This window comes from Cydia fagiglandana, chromosome 2, assembly GCF_963556715.1.
Source record: "Cydia fagiglandana chromosome 2, ilCydFagi1.1, whole genome shotgun sequence".
NCBI classification, from domain to species: Eukaryota; Metazoa; Arthropoda; class Insecta; order Lepidoptera; family Tortricidae; genus Cydia; species Cydia fagiglandana.
The window spans coordinates 16,124,566-16,148,222 of NC_085933.1; the positions used below are offsets into that span (position 1 = coordinate 16,124,566).

The following is a 23,657-nucleotide window of genomic DNA, read 5'->3' on the forward strand; positions in this document are numbered from 1 at the left end:
TGCAGGGCCATAATTAACAAAGTAATAATGACATTGGTAAATATTCAATGTTCAGATACATTGATAAGAAATGATAGACAATTAAGATTTTTATTTTTATTATGAACGTAACAATAGGTACATTACTTATAATTATTATTGTCTAGACTTCATTATTGGTTGCACTCTATTACTTTTGGAAATTGAACTTACTTAATACTCGAAAAAATACTTCAAATACATTTAAAAAATAATATTTACAAACGCACTTAATTAAGATAAAATATACATCTTCGCGTTTTAATAACAATAATACTTTCTTTATATTCAACTAAAAAGCCCCACTACAACCTCTACTAATAGCAAACTCAAACAGGCAAAAATTTTGAATTGACTTTGGAGTTACAATATATTTTTGTCACTTGTCTTAGAGTGAATCTGCGTCATTTGACCTTTTACATTACATTTCAGAGCAATTTAATCTCTATGACATCATTAGCAATTGTCATGACATCATCTTAACTCCTGGTGAGATATTCATTAGCGATGGTCTTCCAGTCAGTGGGATCGGTCTCGTCGGCGCTGGGGCGGTGCTTGCGGATCTTACGGAGCAGCTCCCAGCCGTTCGCCTTCTCTGTGGAGCTCACGTATTTGTTGTCGGGGTCGTTGGCTGCCGTGTAGGCGCCGAGCACCAGGGACTGTACCAGGCGCGCGGAGACCAGGGTCTGCAGGGACAGAGATCAAACATTAAAGCTATCTGATCGGGTACGACCATATCGACAGCACAACTAACCAGGTAAATGGGAGGAAGTCACGTCCTAGCTTGAATAAAAAACAAAGGTTAAAGTACTTTGGGATGGCCCACCCAGAATCAACAAAATCAACAACAATACCGATTGAATCAAATTTTTGAGAAGGTGTGATTACTGATTAGCTAAACTAAAAGTACCTAAGTAGATAGATATTATGTCTCCAAAGTTCCTTGGAATAGCAAGATGGTTTACCATCTACAACGGAGTACAGGCTTTACCTCATCTGTCATTACCTGTATACCAGTGTACAGAATCTCTAGCTGGGATGCGATTGAGCATCAGACCATATTGGTCATGGTCAAGGCAGTAGCTCGAACAACAATGGGTTTGTGTTAAACTATTCTACCAGACGGTATTTCTCTTCCGATTGGAGGTGGTTTAAACGGCGTCCTTTAGCTAATATGAGTCCTCTTGTGATGTCTGCAGTTAACTAGGAGCAATGTATCGTAATAGCTGTGGTTCGTTCGGTTCAGTTCATTAGACCCACCTTGAGCAGACGGTATTCCTCGTCAGGCAGGCGACGGGTAACGGTGTAACCAGCTAGCACGAGTCCTGCCGTCGCGGGGTTTCCTGTCAGAAGTATCGCGTAGGTCATGGCGATGGCCAGCTCAAACACGTAGTATGAGTCCTGGATGTCGCCGAAGTCGATGATGCCAGTTATACGGTAGTCCGTGGAGCTGGAAATATGGTAATAAACTTATAATTTGTTCTTGATATAAATGGAGTTGGAACCCCAAAGTCATCTTTTTTCATTGTTAGGTAAGTTTAAGGTGTAATACATCAACGTTATTTACTATAGGTACCTACTAAAATAATCCCATAATTTATGAGAATGCGTCAGGTTAAAAACAATATCTACAATACAAGACCATGCTTCACCCTAAGTTAAAATACCTACTTAGAATATTGTTAATAACTAGAACATATCTATGTACATACCAAGGTATCATTCACTGCAGAAATATTGTTTTTTAAAGTAGGTATGTACGTAACGTAACTGCATATTTTATTTTTAGATCTTCTGACATATTTAGAAGGTTTTTTCATCAACGTAAGCGGATTCCCTTCAATGCAAAATTTGTAAGCACGATGAGGTTAGAAAGGTTTGTTTGTTAACATTAATTTAGAAGTAATATAGGTACTTAAATCCGAGGTAAGCCAAGGCCTTCAAGCAACATTCCCTTGGTCCCTTGGTTTACCTCAACATGATTCCGTCCAGGATTTGACAGCACACCTTCAATACAGACGCACTCAGAGGCCTACATTAAAGAATGAGAGGTTAGAAAAGAAATACGAGACTTTTTAAATATTATGTTTTCTTAAACGGGTCTATTGCGATTAATTTTCATTAGACCCCATAATGTGTGTTAACCACATTAAATATGTGTACAAAACGCTAGAGTTTAAAGTATTATATATTTCTATACTATATTGAAGGGAAAGTTGAGGCAACAAGACGGAGGGGGAGACCAAGGAGAACGTACATAGATCAAGTACCTAAAGGAAAAGCTCAACGTCGTGTCGTATCAGGCTGTCAAGGAGAAGGCAGAGGACCGACATACATGGAAATCGCTCCACCGACAAGAGTCTAACTCTTAAATGAATGATGATGATTTCTATACTTACGTCTACCATTTAACTGAGCTGTTCGGTAAGAAGTTATTATGGTCAGCTACAAATTGGTTGCCATGAAGCTGATTTATACTCGTATTATGTTAAAACAGTAAAATTATAATATATAACTAGAGTAGACTTCGTGCTAAATATCCTAAAATGCACCTACCTTCTACTAGAAAATCGCGAAGTTTTTCTCTAACCACTCGATTAAGACAGACACAATACATGATCACAAAGCTTGATAGATTTTATAGGACGTTGTCGCTTCAGATTTAACTCCAGCGGGTTCAAGTCCAGTAACATGGAAAGTCGTGGTATGTACCTGCCGCCGGGCTTTAGTCCCACGATGAGGTTCATCTCGTTGACATCTCCGTGCACGACGCCGCGCTCCAGCTCATCCAGCCGCGGCACCACAGCGTACTTGAATTCCTCTATTACCTGAATTAAAACAATGATTAGGAACTGTTGGAAAAGTCTCTTTACCGACGCAGTATTCAAAATTATAGTGTTGGCTCTTATTTATTTTGACAAATCTTAATGTTCTTCGCATACAATTTTTAAGGCGGGTGAAGTTACCTTTTTAGCTTAGATAGTTTTCCATGGTGAACTTCATAAAGAAGGAAGTTGTCGGTAGGTATCTATATATTCAACTCATCAGCTTCTTAGCACAACCAGATTTTGTTTTCCCAATTCTTCCAACAATAAAGAATAGATATTTTTCCCTGATTAGCTCAGCTTTTCGTTCTTTTGTTCTTGCCAACTTTGGGCGGTCATATTCTTGGCATAGCTATTTAAAAGATATAAATATTTATATATTTAAGAAACTTTGGTGGGAAAATACAGAATGAGCAACGAAGCATACCTCTTCGACCAAATCCAGTTTCTCCTGGTCCTTGATGACGAACTTGAATTTGTCGAGTTCTGGAACCTTGCTGAGCATCCAGATGTGCACCCGCCCAGCTAGACCCGAGTGGTTGAAATTCTGCAATCATTTTTTCAAACATTGTTTGATTATGTATGTATTTAGGTCATCTTGCATGTGGAAAGACAAGACAGCAGCGTTTCTAGAGCTTGTCGCTGTTTGGCTTCTGTGTATGACGACAATAAACTAATAAGCAACGAATTTAAACCCTTTATTGGGCAATTGACTTAATGTTGATATCTATTTGGATAGATGCATCTCTTTTGTTCAATATGTCAAGCGTAAAAGATGTAGCGACACATCGCAATAACAAAACACGAAATGAAGTCATCAGCTTTAGTCCTAGGTTTGGCGAAAAAAGTTTACGATGGCGCGTTATATATAGTTAGACCAAGAATAGTCTGCAGCGGATTTGATAGCCCACGCAGTGAAAAGTTGGACCGACTCTACGTACTTAATAGGCGTGGAGTTGAAACGGTTAAATGAGATTGAATACATATGAAATTCTTTAGGATTAGGTGTGTTTAATGTGCTCACACTAATCGAATTAGATAAATAGAGGTATTCATCTTTAGAAAAACTGTAGGTATCCCGTTCGATTATGCCTTCAACACACTACAACTTGCCTACTAGTTCCATCTTTCGAGAAAGGCGGTCAACTCGTTTGGATCATATCATGGAACCGAGCACTGCTAACCAACCGGTAATTGAAAGTGCCACTACATTATACAAGATGGCACTTAACAGAAACGTACTTAATTCCACTTTTTGTTTAGTAACTGGTGACATCGCAACCTTATGAGATTGCTACCCTTGTAATAGAGAAACTGTAGGTTACCTACATTTAGATGGAAAAGATCCCTAACAAGAGGATACATTATTAGCCTTTATACAAATTATGTAGGTATGTGTATTTATCATTGCTCATTGTTTTTTTGTACCTACAATAAAATATACATTACTATATCGTTAATTGTTTCTGTGGCATTAACTATACACTTTCAAGTACCTAGGTTCTTAGCTGGCTGTGACCCATACCATTCGTGTCTGAAATGTCATTGTCCCCAATGCTTCCCCAATGCATTACTATCTCAATTGAGCTGAATTGAGTCTAATAAAAGACCGTTGAGGAAATCGAAATACTTCACGTTTGATTTTTTATTTTATATTATTTTATACCTAATATGAAGTAAAAAAATTAATAAACAGTGGAAGATGCTGCCTAATCCCGGGAATTAGGCAGCATCTTTCCTTCTGCTCATGCTTCCCCATATAAATATCTAATAATTAAATTGTCAATCTCTTTGTGTTGATTTCAAGTTATCTAGATAAATTATTTGATTTATTTCACAAGCCACGAAATAAAATAAAGCGCTGGGAAATAATTTATGACACATTGTCTATTAAACCAAATAAACTACCTTTAAACCTAATATTTAAAATCCATATATAATATAATAATAATAATTCAGCCTATATACGTCCCACTGCTGGGCATTGGCCTCCTCTCGAGCGCGAGAGGGCTTGGGCTAAAGTCCCCACGCTAGCCCAATGCGGATTGGGGACTTCACATACACCTTTGAATTTCTTCGCAGATGTATGTAGGTTTCCTCACGATGTTTTCCTTCACCGAAAAGAGACTGGTAAATATCAAATGATATTTCGTACATAAGTTCCGAAAAACTCATTGGTACGAGCCGAGGTTTGAACCCGCGACCTCCGGATTGCAAGTCGCACGCTCTTACCGCTAGGCCACCAGCGCTCTCCAAAAATCCATATATACAGGGCGTCCCACGGCGATGCCACATGGAGGGAAAGTACCTTAAATATCATAGATAGCATATTTTGCTGAAAGAAGACTTCATTTTATTTTTAAAACTTAGTTAAATTGCATTCATACTTTTTTAATTTTTTTTGAAAAAAAATGTATGGAAAAAAATTATCGCGTCATTGGAGGAAAAGTACCTTAATTATTGTAAATGAACATCTTACTGAAAGAAGACATTATTTCGATTTAAAAAAACAAGTTGAATTGCATTTTAAATAATTTCATGGTTAAACCGGGAATCGAACCCGCTACACGAGAAAAAAAAATACCTTGTAGCTTTGTCATACCGATCGAAAGGCTTCAATGTGAGAATTATTTTTTTGGTACAAGGTATTTTTTTTTCTCGTGTAGCGGGTTCGATTCCCGGTTTAACCATGAAATTATTTAAAATGCAATTCAACTTGTTTTTTTAAATCGAAATAATGTCTTCTTTCAGTAAGATGTTCATTTACAATAATTAAGGTACTTTTCCTCCAATGACGCGATAATTTTTTTCCATACATTTTTTTTCAAAAAAAATTAAAAAAGTATGAATGCAACTTTACTAAGTTTTAAAAATAAAATGAAGTCTTCTTTCAGCAAAATATGCTATCTATGATATTTAAGGTACTTTCCCTCCATGTGGCATCGCCGTGGGACGCCCTGTAAAGTGCCATTGTGTTGTCCAGGTTGCATCGAAGCACGGGGTCGGGAATCGGGATTCGAACTTTAAGATACGCATTACAGATACGATATGGAATAGATATGTCAGTGTCAAAAGAGACGTTTTTGTACAACGAAATGTCACTTCCGACACTGATATATGTATCTAATCCATATCGTATACCTAATCGGTCGTAATATTTGACGTATCTTAAAGTTTCAATCGGGCCGGCAATCGTTTGTTCGTCAGAGGGCCAGCCGCGAACCACGTTCAAAGTGTTGCCTCCCTGTCACACTTACGTTCGAATTTACACGTGGAAGAGAGAGGCAACACGTCGAATGTGGTTCGCGGTAGGCCCTCAGGACCCTGGAGGGGGCTTTGCTTTAGGTATATATGTCACCTGTAGAATACAACCTACATTACCTACCTTAGAGATTTCCGCTGTTTACCCGACGCAAAGGACACAAAGCAGGGGTATATTTTTCACACAGTTTGGTTTATCAATAATTGCTAGCTATAGTAGAGTGACGGCACCAATCATGGACATGTTAAGCGCACTAAATTAGAATTTCGTTTAAAAATGGGATGTTTTTTGACGATACAAAAATGGTGATTTTTTTTTCGGCACTTAAATACATGAGGAACATTTAAACAAAACCAAAAATTCTGTATGTTTAATACATAATTAATAAAAAATATATAAATTGAAATTTACGAAATCACCATTGATGGACATCAAAAATTCAGTAATGGACACCCAGTCATGGACATGGACCCAATTATGAACATCCATTAATGGACACTTTTGTATTGAACACATAAATGAAACAAATGATGTCACAAATCAACTTTTATTAACGCTATTTCAACTTTCATTTAGATTTCTAAGTTATACTATAAGAGTTTTAGTCCGGTTGCCGGCTGCATGAAACAAACCTGATCAAAAAATAGAATATACCTACCCTGTAGAGGTACCTGACATTTAGTACCTTCCAACTTTCAACGCACTTGGTCGGCCTAGGCTTAACCTGGCAGATTTTGTACAAATGGCAAAAACGTTGGACAAAAAAACATCAAAAAAATACCTCATCGAAAAATGGAATGAAACTTGTATGGTAGGATACCTGACCTTGGGGGCAGTAAAAAAAAAGTGGTCGGCCTCACCTTAGCCTGGCAGTTTTTGCAGTCCGACCAGATTTATTGGACCACATGACACCTACAATTTACCTCATAGCAAAATAGAATTGTTGACGTATGTCTTGGTCGGCCTCACCTTAACCTGGCAGCTTTTGCAGTCCGACCAAATTTATAAAAAAAAACATGAAAAAGACCTATCGAAAAATCGTATGAAACTTGTATGGCACGATAGCTGCCTTTGAGGACAGTAAAAAAAAATGGTCGGCCAAATCCTGTATTGGCCGGCCGATTGGCGATTGGGTCGATCAAATTTGTGGTACCACGTGAGAGCTACAATTTACCTCATCAAGAAATAGAATTGGCAGTTTTTGCTGCCAGGCTACGAGTTTTTGCAGTCCAACCAAATTTGTGGTACCACGTGACAGCTATAATTTACCTTGTCGAAAAATAGGATGAAAAAAACGGATTATAATAGTTAAAATAAACCTGTTGACGTATGGTTTGGTCGGCCTCACCTTAGCCTGGCAGTTTTTGTAGTCCGACCAAATTTGTGGTACCGCGTGACAGCTATTATTTGCCTCATCGAAAAATAGGATGAATAAAAAACGGATTATAATAGCAAAATAAACCTGTTGACGTATGGCTTGGTCGGCCTCGCCTTAGCCTGGCAGTTTTTGCAGTCCGACCACATTTATCCATCCATCTAAGACAAAACAAAGAGCCCAATTATGGACAACTAAAAATACCCAGTTATGGACATCGTCCATTATTGGAAAATAAAGAGCAATCACAAAATCAACCCAACTCAAATGTTTAGTGCAATAAATTAAATAATTTAACACAATAAACTAAAAAAGTAATAAAAAGCTTAAGCTTGGACACTTGTCCATTACTGAATTTCATAAAATATCGAATCCAGTAATGAACAAACCCCACAAAAAACTTATTGCTGTGATTGGACATATTCAACTTAGCTCAATTTACTTGCAATATAGTATTATTCAGTAAAAATAACATTAAATCTCATTACAACATAACACAAGATAATACCATGCACAAATATGTACTCACCTCCTTAACGATTTCAACAACAATAACGGATTTTTATGACCACCGCCCGCAACGAGATTTTACTTCGCAGCCATCTTAGAACAAAACGGCTGATTTTGGTGACATGTGTCAAAATGACAGCTCAAACGTCTATTGGTTATGCTTTAGTGTTGCCAGTTGAAAAATGTTGGGACAGTTGCTTAATAAATTCGATCAACGTAAAAAATGTCCATAATTGGTGCCGTGTCCATTACTGGTGCCGTCACCCTAATTAAAATATTAAAATTTCTATGTAAGAAAAAAACTGCTAGGACATGTGGTCCCATAAGTCTTCCCATAAGTTGACGTTTCCCTTGGTCCAACAGTGTAGTGGCACTACATTTTTTAATAAATGCTTGCTTATTAACATTTTTCCTCGTTAGAGCAATCCCACGCATCCTTGTCCTAGATGTGTTGTTTGACTGATCTATAACAAACTATCAGCTGACATGTGAGACAAGCGCATGCGCTCAAGGCCGTCCATTGTCATGCTTGTTAACAGAGTCACCGTGAAATGCACATGATATGCTTAAACATACACAGGTTTTGTCAGGTAGTTAGAGTATTCATGCCTTAATTTGGAAATTAAATTCGACCGTTCTGACATTCTAATTACGTTCTGACATTCGAATTACGTTCTGATATTTCTGACATTCTGAGTGCTGAAGTGGTTGAAATTAAATACAACACTCGGACACATATCTTAGAGAATGTCTAAAAAAACCCGATTAAGACAAATCTCTCTGTTCAGTCTGTTCTATCATAATCTTCCCCATACCTGGTTCAAGGGCCACCTCATCTCATAGACTAGATACCGCAACTACTACAACAACAACTATTGAACTTATCTTCAGCTTGTTGTGGAGGTTGGCGACGAACTCGCCGACCTGGTACATGAGCGCGTCGTCCTGGGCACGTCCTTCAGCAGGCACCCTGGCACGAACTCCAGCAGCCTCGCGGCGTGCTGCTTCCCTGCGATTGTCTCAACGGTCATCCTCCCCATAGTTCAAGGGTCACTATACCTGCAGCTTGTTGTCGAGGTTGGCGACGAACTCGCCGACCTGGTACATGAGCGCGTCGCTCTTGGGCACGTCTTTCAGCAGGGACCCTGGCACGAACTCCAGCAGACTCACGGCGTACTGCTTCCTCGCGATGGTCTCCACGGAGTATCATCCTTCCCTAAGTTAAGGGTCACTTTACCTGCAGCTTGTTGTCGAGGTTGGCGACGAACTCGCCGATCTGGTACATGAGCGCGTCGCTCCTGGGCACGTCCTTCAGCAGGGATCCTGGCACGAACTCCAGCAGCCTCACGGCGTGCTGCTTCCCCGCGATGTTCTCCACAGAGTACAGATGGCCGTAGACGTTGCGGACCGGCTTTGGGCACGTGACGGAGCGGGTGTCTGAAACGAAAGTTATCGTTATATTCAATTATTTCAGTGGAAAAGGCGGCAAAATTGAAAACTGTAGACACGAATGGTCGATCTCTAATATTGGTAAATTTTGCGCCTTTTTCTACTCACAAAGTTGACTTGGTAATTATTAAGTACCTACTCCAGAAAAAAATATATTATGAAACCATTAGGTACGTACTTTTTATATTTTTGATATATTTAGTACCTATATTTGAATTATATATCAGGTATTAGGTCTAATAATCCCCTAAATTCAAATTTCAGTTCATTGCGGCTTAATTTTGATAACGTGTTCGAGTTTATAGTTCCTACACATACATTTGAGCTTTTAGTAAAAATATACAGTGGGTAAATACTTAAGAGTGCTATTACATTTCGGGGTTGAGCGAGTTTAGGTATTTTACGCGCTGCGGCAGGCCGTGCGAGCTCAGTATTCCGATCCCTTCTACCACACTCGCACTACCATGATGGATTAAACATTCTTGATCCTTCGCGAAGCATATTGAAATCAACCATAACAACACTAACTGTACTTAACTTATAAAGTCCTAAAACTGTTATTTGGTAAGTACGAAAATACTAAATGCAGTGCAAATGTACATAGGGGCTGTTCATAAATTACGTCATCTATTTTTGACCCCCCCCATCCCTCAAATCATCCAAAAATCATGCTTCGGATGACTCTGTTTCCTCCTACGTCATGCTACCATCATCCGATGTCCAGACCCCCTCCCCCCCTCCTCCCATTTGAAACGACGTAATTTATGAATAGCCCCATACTCGTACTTATGAACGTGTATTACTCGAAAGAAATTATAGGTACTCGCTTATTTACAAGAAACAAGTTACAAGAAACTGAAGATACACAGGGTCTGACGATGGAGCTGGAAGGTGGCCACGGGTACCAGTCTATCATGTAACTAAACCACTTCGTGTTTGGGCTCGTTTGATTCGTCTCAACAAGATCTTTGACACAAGACAGTACTCAGGGTCTGATGATGGAGCTGGAAGGTGGTCACCATTACCAATCAACCATACAACTAAACCACATCGTGTTTAGGCTCGTTTTATTCATCTCAACAAGATCTTTAACACTATATAGGTGATACTCAGAGTCTGATGATGGAGCTGGAAGTTGGTTACCGGTACCAATCAACCATGCAACTAAACCACTTCATGTTTAGGCTCGTTTGACTAGTCTCAACAAGATCTTTGACACTAGGTGATACTCAGAGTCTGATGAAGGAGCCGGAAGGTGGTCACCGGTACCAATCAACCATGCAACTAAACCACTTCATGTTTAGGCTCGTTTGATTAGTCTCAACAAGATCTTTGACACTAGGTGATACTCAGAGTCTGATGATGGAGCTGGAAGGTGGTCACCGGTACCAATCAACCATGCAACTAAACCACTTCGTGTTTAGGCTCGTTTGATTCGTCTCAACAAGATCTTTGACACTAGGTGATAAACCAAACACGAAGCCAAAACAAGAAGTGGTTCAGTTATGTGATAGACTGGTACCCGTCGCGACCTTCGAGCTCCATCATCAGACCCTGAGTAGTATCTTGTGTCAAAGATCTTGTTGCGACGAATCAAACGAGCCCAAACACGAAGTGGTTCAGTTACATGGTAGACTGGTACCCGTGGCCACAGTCCAGCTCCATCATCAGACCCTGAGTACTAACTTGTGTCCAAGGTCTTGTTGAGAGGAATCAAACGAGCCCAAACATGAAGTGGTTCAGTTACATGATAGCAGTGTTGGCAAAAAATCAATTCGAATTGACGATTGAGAACTGACCGATCAATTCGAATTGACGATTGACGAAACTAATTCTAAATCTACTGATTGAAGATTGACGATTACTAATCGTTAATTCGAATTGATCGGTCAATCCTCAATCGTCAATTCGGATTGACGATTACTTTGTATGTACCTACCTAATGTCCTTTTTATTTAGGCCATTTTTGTGAAACTGACCAAATGCGTTCAAAAGCGGTGTCTGAGTTTACCAAAGGTTCCGAAACATGTTTCCGATGGCTATATGAAGGATGTCCTTTTTGGAACATTTTCGGGACTTTCCTTGAAATTAACCGATAGCGTTCAAAATCGATATCTGAGGTGCTCAAAGGTTTCGAAACTTGTTTCCGAGGGAAATATTGAGAGATGTCCTTTTTTGGGACATTTCTAGAAATTACCCGATTGCGTTTAAAATCGATATCTGAGGTAAACAGAGGTTTCTAAACATTTTTTCAACTGCAATATTGAAAGGTGTCCTGTTTTGGGACATTTTAGTGACATTCTTTGTATCTGACCCTGACCCTGTGTATCTTCAGTGTCAAAGATCTTGTTGAGACGAATAAGACGATCCTAAACACGAAGTGGTTTAGTTTCATGGTTGATTGGTACCAGTGACCACCTTTCGGCTCCATCATCAGACCCTGAGTACTATCTTGTGTCAAAGATCTTGTTGAGACGAATCAAACGAGCCCAAACACGAAGTGGTTTAGTTGCATGGTAGATTGGTACCGGTGACCACCTTCCGGCTCCATCATCAGACCCTGAGTACTGTCTTGTGTCAAAGATCTTGTTGAGAGAAATCAAACGAGCCCAAACACGAAGTGATTTAGTTACAGGATAGACTGGTACCCGTGGCCACCTTCCAGCTCCATCATCAGACCCTGTGTATCTTCAGTGTCAAAGATCTTGTTGAGACGAATAAAACGAGCCTAAACACGAAGTGGTTTAGTTGCATGGTTGATTGGTACTGGTGACCACCTTCCGGCTCCATCATTAGACCCTGAGTACTATCTTGTGTCAAAGATCTTGTTGAGACGAATCAAACGAGCCCAAACACGAAGTGGTTTAGTTGCATGGTAGATTGGTACCGGTGACCACCTTCCGGCTCCATCATCAGACCCTGAGTACTATCTTGTGTCAAAGATCTTGTTGAGACGAATCAAACGAGCCCAAACACGAAATGGTTTAGTTGCATGGTTGATTAGTACCGGTGACCACATTCCGGCTCCATCATCAGACCCTGAGTACTATCTTGTGTCAAAGATCTTGTTGAGACGAATCAAACGAGCCCAAACACGAAGTGGTTTAGTTGCATGGTTGATTGGTACCGGTGACCACCTTTCGGCTCCATCATCAGACCCTGAGTACTATCTTGTGTCAAAGATCTTGTTGAGACGAATCAAACGAGCCCAAACACGAAGTGGTTTAGTTGCATGGTAGATTGGTACCGGTGACCACCTTCCGGCTCCATCATCACACCCTGAGTACTATCTTGTGTCAAAGATCTTGTTGAGACGAATCAAACGAGCCCAAACACGAAATGGTTTAGTTGCATGGTTGATTAGTACCGGTGACCACATTCCGGCTCCATCATCAGACCCTGAGTACTATCTTGTGTCAAAGATCTTGTTGAGATGAATCAAACGAGCCCAAACACGAAATGGTTTAGTTGCATGGTTGCTTAGTACCGGTGACCACATTCCGGCTCCATCATCAGACCCTGAGTACTATCTTGTGTCAAAGATCTTGTTGAGATGAATCAAACGAGCCCAAACACGAAGTGGTTTAGTTGCATGGTTGATTGGTACCGGTGACCACCTTTCGGCTCCATCATCAGACCCTGAGTACTATTTTGTGTCAAAGATCTTGTTAAGACGAATAAAACGAGCCTAAACACGAAGTGGTTTAGTTGCATGGTTGATTGGTACCGGTGACCACCTTCCGGCTCCATCATCAGACCCTGAGTACTATCTTGTGTCAAAGATCTTGTTGAGACGAATAAAACGAGCCTAAACACGAAGTGGTTTAGTTGCATGGTTGATTGGTACCGGTGACCACCTTCCAGCTCCATCATCAGACCCTGAGTACTATCTTGTGTCAAAGATCTTGTTGAGACGAATCAAACGAGCCCAAACACGAAATGGTTTAGTTGCATGGTTGATTAGTACCGGTGACCACCTTCCGGCTCCATCATCAGACCCTGAGTACTATCTTGTGTCAAAGATCTTGTTGAGACGAATCAAACGAGCCCAAGCACGAAGTGGTTTAGTTGCATGGTTGACTGGTACTGGTGACCACCTTCCGGCTCCATCATCAGACCCTGAGTACTATCTTAAGTCAAAGATCTTGTTGAGCCGAATCAAACGTGCCCAAACACGAAGTGGTTTAGTTGCATGGTTGATTGGTACCGGTGACCACCTTCCGGCTCCATCATCAGACCCTGAGTACTATCTTGTGTCAAAGATCTTGTTGAGATGAATAAAACGAGCCTAAACACAAAGTGGTTTAGTTGCATGGTTGATTGGTACCGGTGACCACCTTCCGGCTCCATCATCAGACCCTGAGTACTATCTTGAGTCAAATAAATACATATAGAATGTCAGGTCGTTTCAAATATTTTTAATCCTGTCCGGTAGTTTATTAAACTGGTATTAAAAATTATAATACTATAAAAACAGTGCTAGGATCGAAGTCTCTCGTTGCGGTTTACACGCACACAGTATAGCGTTTTACACGACGCCCGCCGCACACAATGATAAAAAACCTCGTCGTCGACGTTGAAAATGTGCGGAGCCGACCGACACACGTCCTGCCTGTACAAGCTCTGCCGCGGCACTGAGCTGGCGAGCGCGCGTCATCGGTAATATAGAGTAGTTTTCAAAAAATTGTCAAAAAATTTTAGTAGAATTTCATAAACACTAATGTATACCAACAGTATAAGCAAACGTTGCAGATTGCTTGAGTATGAAAATGACTTCGATATTAAGTAGATTTTCGTAGAAATTGACACTTGTTTCGGAGAGAAAATTGAGTTCGTTTTACTTTGATTTTCTCTTTCTCAAAGGTATGTAGGAAAAATATCGTTTGATATGCCTAAAGTACAGGGTATTAGTAATACAAAATAGCCAGGTTTAGCAGAGTAAACTTCTCAACATTTCCAAATAAGAGCTTGCCGTTCAGTGCTTCACGCGGTTTTTCGGAAACGACCATCAGAAAAAAATTCATTACTAATTTAATAAGTCCTTTTTCTAATATTTACAACGATATTTAAAAAGATAAGAAGACGCTTTTACTGGAACAAGTACTCATTGTTTCTAATAATGAGCACAAAGTCCTGAATTTCGTCGACTAGTATCATCAATTTTGCATTATTTCGACTTTTCTTGTAAGAGCGCTCTTAAGAGCATAGTTACCTACTGACACTCTTTTTAAGCATTCTAAATATCTAAAAAGTGGTACGTACCGATCTAATTTTTGATCGTACATGAACAGAGCAACGCGGGGGTGTGTTGGTTCTCAACTTGAAATAAGCCTGGGAACTTAACACTTACTAAGAAAGTTCATAATCTCATTCTGTGCCTCTATCGTATTCCGATCCAGCGAGTCCATCGAGTTCGTGATCTTCAGCACATATCCGTGCTCGCTGTGGTTCGTGATCAGCGGGTTCTTGACGTTGGGGTCCTCGATGATCTTGTAGTTCTTGTCGTCGTAGCTGTCCAGCTCAGTCAGCTCCAGCACGGAGATGCCGTACAGACGCTCCACTAGCAGCTTCACCTCATCGTGGTTGATGATCGGTTTGATCACTTTGCCCGGCTCTAGAATGTTTTCTGCCATTTTGGTTTAGGGTTTCTGGTTTCTGAAAAAAAGGGTAGTTAAGTCTTACGATATGGAAACAACCAATCGGTAGAATCTATTTAAGTGTGGAAAATAAGTCGTGCCCTGGAGGGAAACTACCTTAAATCCTTAAGTTGGCTCATATTACTTAAAAGAGACATTCCTTTATTTTTTAAAAGAAACAAAACTTTTTTTATCATTAAACGTGAATGGTTTCTCTTCAGGTGGAGTGCAAACAAATATTATTGACAAGGTAACGCGGTGCCAACATTCAATTTATATTATCGTGCGTCTCGTTTGCGCCAATACATGTATGGACAAGTACGAGCGATATGAACGATACGTCAATGACATCAGTGAATGTCATTCTAATATCAGTGCAAATAGGTAGGTACGTTCGAATTGGTCTAATGACTGTTAAAATCATATCATGACATTCATAAGTCATAAGGATGGATTATGAGTCAATAACTTCCATCCAAAATCCAATCCATCCTAATAGTCCATCCTTTTAGTCTTGCCTGGTATTATGAGGAAAACTAGAGACAGTAGTCCCCATACTACAGTTACCTACTACATGTATGACATAATAAAATTATTTGACATTGTTATTGTTACAAAACAAACCAATCAACTCTCATGATCGTGACATGAGTTTACCGTTGTTATGTTAGGTACCTACTTGTTTTGAAGTAGGTACACTACGTGTCTACAGTGCAGTAACGCCAGTAACAAAACTGATAAGAAATAAAAGAAACAAAATTATACCGTAGACCGTACAACCCTTTACCTATACCAGGCTAATATTTCCCACGGATCTATATTCCCTAATGTTTTTTTCTCAATATGGAAAGTGTCATTAGGGAAAAACATATTAGGACAAAAAAAATCGGCCATTCGATAATAGGGAAACCAAAATTAGGGTATACGCGTGTTAGGACATCTGACCATTATGACAAACAATATTAGGGAATGCAAAGATAGGACAAAAGATTTTAGGGATTCAGATATAGATCCGTTCTATTTTCGAACACTAACGTAAGACTGACATTCGATTGTCATTTTTGAACTGTCAGCCTGGTAAAGGACTAGAGTCAGACCAAGAATAGTCTGCAGCGGATTTGATGGCCCACGCAGTGAAAGTGTTATTTTAAACGTCAAGCTTCTATGAAATGATGACGTATAAATGACACTTGCACTGCGTGGGCTATCAAATCCGCTGCAGACTTTATTTGGTCCGACTCTAACTTTAACATGCGTAAAGTAAATTAATTCAATGATGAACTCATCAGAATCACAGCTACTAAACACTAAACTGGTGCGTAAAGAAATTCTTTGTCCAATGTCATTGCGTCTCACTTTCTCATGAAGCAAAATGTGAGAAGCTATCACAGTGGACAAAGAAATTGGATAGGTAGGTGGAATACCATTCTTAGGTATTTTTTCCAGTTCGGTTTCATAGTTAGTATCATTAATTACTTATAGTGATAATGATAATTTTAGGCAATGAAAAAGTTTTTGTAGATTTTCTAGAATCTTTATGGCTCCTCTACACGATGGCTACGTCCCTTGGAGTGGCCGGCGCTGGCCCATCATGTAGAGGAGTCAAGGGCCATGACTGCCATGAGCCACTGGTATCCCCACAATGAACGCATTTGAAAGTCCTGTACTGTTAGACTCAGTGATGTTGGTATTTAGTGGGAGTCGAACTCGCGTTCCAAGAGTTCCGTACTTACACAATTTATATCAATGTATTTTTAGCTGTGAAACGTGAGTGAAATGACATTAAAAACCCTTAAGGGTCGGATCAAAAAGTAAGTACCTAATTAAGTCGGACTCACGCTTGACTGCACATTCCTAATAGGTTTTCCTGTGATCTATAAGTAAAGACCTAATTATTTTGTGTATTATTTTTTTCCGAATTGTCATATTTTGCCTATTTTGCTAAGTTACTTTTAAACTATTTATCTTAAAATTAAAGTAAATATATTTGAAACTCTCACAATCAGCTCTTTCATTTGATATACTCGTACATATGTATAACACAACATAGTTTGCAAAACATTGTTATTTAATTACCTTATTTACCCCCCAAAAGTGCCCCTTATGTTTAAAACTCATTTATTTACGTTACATATCTATCTTCGGGTCACAGACTTACATACTCGTATGTGTACCAAATTTCAACTTAATTGGTTCAGTAGTTTTGGAGAAAATAGACAGTGACAGACGGACAGCCTGACACACGAGTAATACCTATAAGGGTTCCGTTTTTTTCTTTTGAGGTACGGAACCCTAAAAATGCGATATTTGGTTAAGGTACCCCGTCATACGTATCAGCAGCAATCAATTTAGATAAGAAATTAGCGTTATTTTGTTATTTATAAAAACACGATAACACGAAGTTTTGATTGAGTCACTATCGCCACCTACCGGCAGCCGGTACGACATGGGCCGTCACATGACGCAGAGCGACACCTAGTGACCGAGGCCTGTGTAACTAATTATTACGGCTTTTAAACTTGCTTAAACTAATACTAACAAATGCTAGTTGTGTTAATTCCACCTTAATTCAGTATTAACTTTTATGCTGGATTTAATTCTTGAAGTATTACCTAATTTAGGTTTTCATTGTAGGTACCTACTTTTATGGTGTGAATAGGTAATAAAGCATACTAATCGGCCCGGCTAGTTTAAGACCGGTAAACCTTAAAGCTCAATAAATAATGTATTATTTAGTGTTTACTTAATAACAAAATGTTATTAATATTATTTGAAAACAAAAAACAAAGTAATTATTAATTGGTAAAAGGTACATTTAAATTATAATTCAAAATAAAAATGATTCATATTTCAAAACACAATTGAACACACAAAAAAATGAAGCCGAATTTTTTTTTTTTAAGTTACATAAAAAAGAGCAAATTTGACTCACCGTACACGAGTCCTGTCTCTTTGCAACTGATCAGCGTCCGTCTGAAGCGCAAACAGTTACGCAAGCTGATAAACCGTAATGAGCCCAAACATTGTACCATCCAGAAAGACCTTACGCCGTTCCAATACGGCACAAATCTGAGTGGCAGTTTTGAAACCTAAGTTTACAGATATCCAACGAGATGGGACGATTGCTATCGCTATTGTATGCATTAAAGTCAGAGGGGAGCCAATGGTATGTTACCTATGTGTAACAGTAATAGTAAGTATATGTTTAGTTAGTTATACTACTATTTAAAGGGCCGGTTACTTTGGTAGTGACATGTGTGTCAGTGACATAAGTATAAACTATCAAACTGAGCATCAAATTCCTATGAAAATCATTTTAAACGTCAAATTTCTATGAAATTATGACGTATAACTAACACTTGCACTGCGTGGGCTATCAAAATTGCTGCAGACTTTTCTTGGCCTAACTCTACCTACCTACATTCACACTTTATATGTGCAGAGTTAACTTGCTTTTTAGGGTTCCGTAGCCAAATGGCAAAAAACGGAACCCTTATAGATTCGTCATGTCTGTCTGTCTGTCTGTCTGTCTGTCTGTCCGTCCGTATGTCACAGCCACTTTGTTCCGAAACTATAAGCACTATACTGTTGAAACTTGGTAAGTAGATGTATTCTGTGAACCGCATTAAGATTTTCATACAAAAATAGAAAAAAAACAATAAATTTTTAGGGTTCCCCATACATAGAACTGAAACTCAAAAAAAAATTTTTCATCAAACCCATACGTGTGGGGTATCTATGGATAGGTCTTTAAAAATGATATTGAGGTTTCTAATATCATTTTCTTCTAAACTGAATAGTTTGCGCGAGAGACATTTCCAAAGTTGTAAAATGTGTGTCCCCCCCCCCTGTAACTTCTAAAATAAGAGTATGATAAAACTAAAAAAAATATATGATGTACATTACCATACAAACTTCCACCGAAAATTGGTTTGAACAAGATTTGGTAAGTAGTTTTTTTTTAATACGTCACAAACCGTAAACCGCAATTTTATTGTGTTACTTGCTGTTACGGAACCCTTCATGGGCGAGTCCGACTCGCACTTGGCCGCTTTTATTTGCCGAGTTGCCGATTTGTATCAAGATCAGGGGACTTAGCCCAGACTTTACATTCGTTGGTATGTCTATACACCATATACCTACATATAAGGCAATCGAAACTCAAAAACCGAAATAAATGTAATAACAAAAACTAGAATTGACCTGTTAAACGCAATAGGTACCAACGCAATACGGCGTGATGCGCCGCCGTGACTGATCACTTGACAACATGAACAAGTTTTGGAAATGTTTTCCATTTATTAGACGACTGACCCTGAACCGACCAGAGCGGAAAAACCGGACAAGTGCGAGTCGGACTCGCCCACCGTGGGTTCCGTACTTTTACAAAAAGGCCAAAAATTTAGACAAAAAGTCACGTGACCGTTTGATTTTTAAGTACACAATGTACACATTATTTAAGTTACATTCGTGTCATCTTGGCAATGCCCCCAAAATACCCAGCACCAAGTAGAAAAACATTAAACTTATTTACATACTAACTAAATACAATATGAGTGGTGGTAATTGCTATAACTGTTCCAAATTTTAGGTATCTACGTCAAGCGGTCTCTGAGAAAAACGCATTTAACTGATTTGCAAGACCGAAGTGATCCCATAAGTGTTCCTTGAGCAAAGTTTTGTACGGAACACTAATAAAAACTATTACTGTTACTGCCTAATAAGTAGGAACGGCGTGCCTCGCTCGAATCATGGGTAACTATTCTCCAGAAAACTTAGGATAAGTATGGTTTGGTATGGTCCTATTGCATACCTACGTTACGTAGTTAGGTATTGTAATATTTTTCAGTCAGTTTTCCCAAGTCTAGAAAAAGTTTCCCACTATCGGACAGACTGAGAAAAATAACAATGTAAATAGATTTGCTGATAAGCTGATAACATAAGATGGATGAGTAAGAATGAGTAAGATTGGATATTGTGTGGCAATAAACAAACAACTTTTGATAACAAATCTTTCCATTATTTTTTCCAACTTTTGAAGAACTATAACGCTTCCATGAATTTATTGTTTAGGTACCTATATCCGACTTCAAAAAAGGAAGAGGTTCTCAATAGGTAATGTGATGAGTACATACTAGTATTATGAGTAAATATACATATAAGTATAATACATATACCTAATCGTGAAGTGTCCTTAGTACCTAGTTATTGTTCGACTACTAACGTAAGGTCAATGACTGACAATGAATGATTTATTTATCTACGTATACATTTTATCCTGTCTCGAATGTCTCGATACGTAGCCGATCTTACTACAGAACTTATAGAATGATACTTAACTGATAGATACTTAGTTAGTGGCAGGCTTGTGATATTACCTATTAATATATTTTGCAGTTTGCTTGTATTTAATCAAGTTATCCATGGTTTTCTGTGTATCCATGAAATTACGTAATCACAGTACTATTATGTTATTATAAGTTTGTTTGACTTCTAATATAATTACATTAGAAATAATTAACGCCCATTTAACGTCCCGTAATGTTATTGGCGTAATTACCTATAAGTAATTTAGTCCGCGCAACGCAAGAAAAGAACCAATATTTGACAGTTATGGAATTTTGACCCTGAATTAAATTTGTAGGTATATGAATGAAGCTAAGACCTACGGTTTAACTCATGGCCTTAGATTCATCATAATAATAATAATGGTAGGGTTAATTACATAGGTATATATCCGACTAAGTATTACTTAATTGACAAGCAAGTGTGCAATGCAAGTACATCAGATATATCGGAGCGGCCAACGTGGTCACAAATATCTGAATACGCCTCTATTGTCAAGGCGTAAGAGTACTTCTTCAGATATTTTTGAACACCTCGGCGGCTCCGATATTTCTGATGGCGGCTGTACCTACCTAGATACTAGGTACTTATATGGCCATGAGCATACTCATTGCATTTTTAAATTTTTGAAGGACGTTACTGTGAGGAAGTACTGCTGTTTTCTGAACCTGAACATTATATTATATTTTATGTATGACTCCGTACGAAAATATAATAAAATATAAAACACAATAAAACTAAAATTCTCTTCACAGCGCCATCTACATTGTTTTGTAATAAACATTGAGATAGAACTACTAACAGAACTAGGCCACGCCAAACGATCAACTCGTTCAAGTAGGCGATGAGCTCGTTAGCTACTCCCCGACAGATGTCACTAGTGCAGCTCAATTGCAGGTTAAAACTATTCTCCTATAGATGGCGTTGATTTTGAAATGTAGGTAATCCATTTAAAAAAATACTTGTTTTTTTTTTAATTTTTGTCCGTATTTTTTAGAAGTTTGTCACAGACGGGTTTTTGTCAGTTTAGTTTAAACCTACGCCGCGAAGATGGCATGTGCATGTGCAACCGTCAATAGGGCATTTTAATGGAAATTTAGACACTTGCATAATGCAAACGAAATTTTAGCGAGCACAACGCACTGTAAAGTAAAACTTTGTAAAACTACAACTCTCATCTGATTAATAAGTTTCTGAAATAAATAACGTCCTCATCCTACTACAACAACAACAACACAACAGAACATTAACTAGGTCGTGTGTCTTGGAAATTAAAGATCAAACTCGACTCGAGTTATTAATTGCTTACATTTTATTTGTAATATTGAATTAAACTGCCCTGTTCACGCCCCTGCTAATCCTCGACACGCGGCCCAGTCCTAGTCGTGACTCAAATACCCACTGCATCTTTCCAGACCAAATTATTACACTGACCTAGACCAAAACACAACTCTACACGTAACCAAATATAGTTGAAAATTCAATTACAAAATATAATATTGAGTGGCATTCATGATTGCGGTTGGAATATGGGGTGTTTAACTTGGGAGCTGTGGGTGACAGACTCACATATTTTGTTTTTAATTAATCTGTATTTAAAACCGTGCTATTGACGTTGCATGTTTGGTGGTTGATCGAGAACAGGATTATGAGTGAAAGAGTTGTGGTTGAAGATTATATGTAGAATAACCATATGGTATATATTATGAAATAATAATGTAGGTACCTACCCCATTGAGGGTGTCTTTCTGTGGTTGATTATTGTTGATGACCACCTTACATTCCGTGAATAAGTAAGTACCTTAGAAGAGAAGATACGACTGTATTCATTATTGTCTACCATGATAAATCTTACGCTTCAACATCTATCAACTCAATTATCAAAAGACACAGAAGTTACTCAGCGATACAAAATACGGGCCCGTCTAAACTATCTTCAGCAGAGCCCTGCCTTCCTTTTATCGGCTCAACACCAGAGTTTAATTTAATCCGGTGCAAAATAACACTTTGACAAAACCTTGTTTCACGCGTGACATGCGTTCACAAAGTCTCTTACACTTTCCCACTTTAATTGTTCATCCGCGAAACCTACCTACCGTATAATGTCGAACCTTGCCCCATTGGGATAGAGTTTAAAGAAGATTTGAGGAAACGAATGAAAATCGTGGTATCCGATTCCTCAGGCAAAACAGTGAGATCAGAATCTTATAAAAGGAAACGTCTTTCCCAGCCTCCATTGTCTACAATTACTTGCTTTGTCCTGTCCCCTTCCCACTCATGTCGAGCACGTAAGGCTGTCTCAAAAGAATTCACATTCGAAATCCAATTTGTGAGTTCCGTCGGATAATTTCAAATTTTTTTGTCAAAGGAAAAGTTTATTCCAATCATGTTTTTTAAATGTTTTTTTCGTACGTAAAAAGCGTTTTTAATTTGTTGTGTTTTCAGGGAGGAAATTAGGAAAACTGAACAGTTTTGCGAATTATTTCAGTGTCCATCCGTCCGTCCGCCACTCGTTTCTCTTCTCCCTCTCCCGCCGCAGAGGAATTTTGTTTTATTTTGTGATGTTTTAAATCTTTGACATTGCCGATATTGGTGGTATTTTCCCAAAACTATCCTATCACATAGGTTTTTTTTATTATCAGCTCAGCCACCATTAATTCTAAACTTGATAGGTATCTTAAAATATGTACCTCATCTCACACTTCGGCCACGGCCCCTCTGACCAGTCTGACCACAGAATATGAACGCAGTAACTGCAGCCGAGCCTCGGTATTAGTCATCGTCTGAAGATTATAGGGTTGTCGCGTTCGTGTCCGTGACAGATGACCCCGTGTGCTTCTTAGCTGCTAGGGCTGCCAATGCCATAAATTTACTATATTTTATTATTAGTTTACCTATACTATAAATACGTTTATATTGTATACGAGTGGTTGTGCTCTCTTATACGTCTTGTTACTGTATAAGCATTATTTTTATTAAAGGGCTTTTTGAACATTCTTGTTGAAAAACTTGAGCTAAGCTGAAAAAATAAATTAGATAGGTATACAGATAAGTACCTTTTACAGTCTAATGTCTTGTGAAGACCGAAACTAATTCGTAACTGATCTACTGGCTGTTCAAGTGTGTGGTGTTGGATATATAAAATTTTATACTTAGTTCATAATATTTTACTAAATTATTATGAACTATTAAATTCTTATGTATGCCAATTATAACACAGTAGTATACCTATTTGA

The 23,657-nt window shown here is 38.6% G+C and overlaps 1 protein-coding gene across 1 annotated transcript; it reads right to left on the reverse strand.

The window, feature by feature from the left end:
- Positions 1-87: 87 nt before the first annotated feature.
- LOC134677032 (hydroxylysine kinase) lies at positions 88-18,118 on the reverse strand. Its single transcript, XM_063535456.1, has 7 exons — positions 18,008-18,118; positions 14,790-15,094; positions 9,228-9,427; positions 3,271-3,390; positions 2,731-2,846; positions 1,279-1,468; positions 88-704 (listed from the first exon to the last, which is right to left on the reverse strand). Exons 2-7 carry the CDS (start codon positions 15,070-15,072, stop codon positions 498-500), a joined length of 1,116 nt encoding a protein of 371 aa, XP_063391526.1. The 5' UTR covers positions 15,073-15,094; positions 18,008-18,118; the 3' UTR covers positions 88-497.
- Between the last annotated feature and the right edge of the window lie 5,539 nt (positions 18,119-23,657).

Coding starts and splice junctions, on each gene's coding strand:
- LOC134677032 (XM_063535456.1), bottom strand. CDS start 15,072: ATGGCAGAAAACATTCTAGAGCCGGGCAAAGTGATCAAACCGATCATC. Junction 2,847..3,270: donor AACTGGATTTGGTCGAAGAG/GTATGCTTCGTT, acceptor GTTTTAATTCAG/GTAATAGAGGAATTCAAGTA. Junction 1,469..2,730: donor GGACTAAAGCCCGGCGGCAG/GTACATACCACG, acceptor CCATATTTCCAG/CTCCACGGACTACCGTATAA.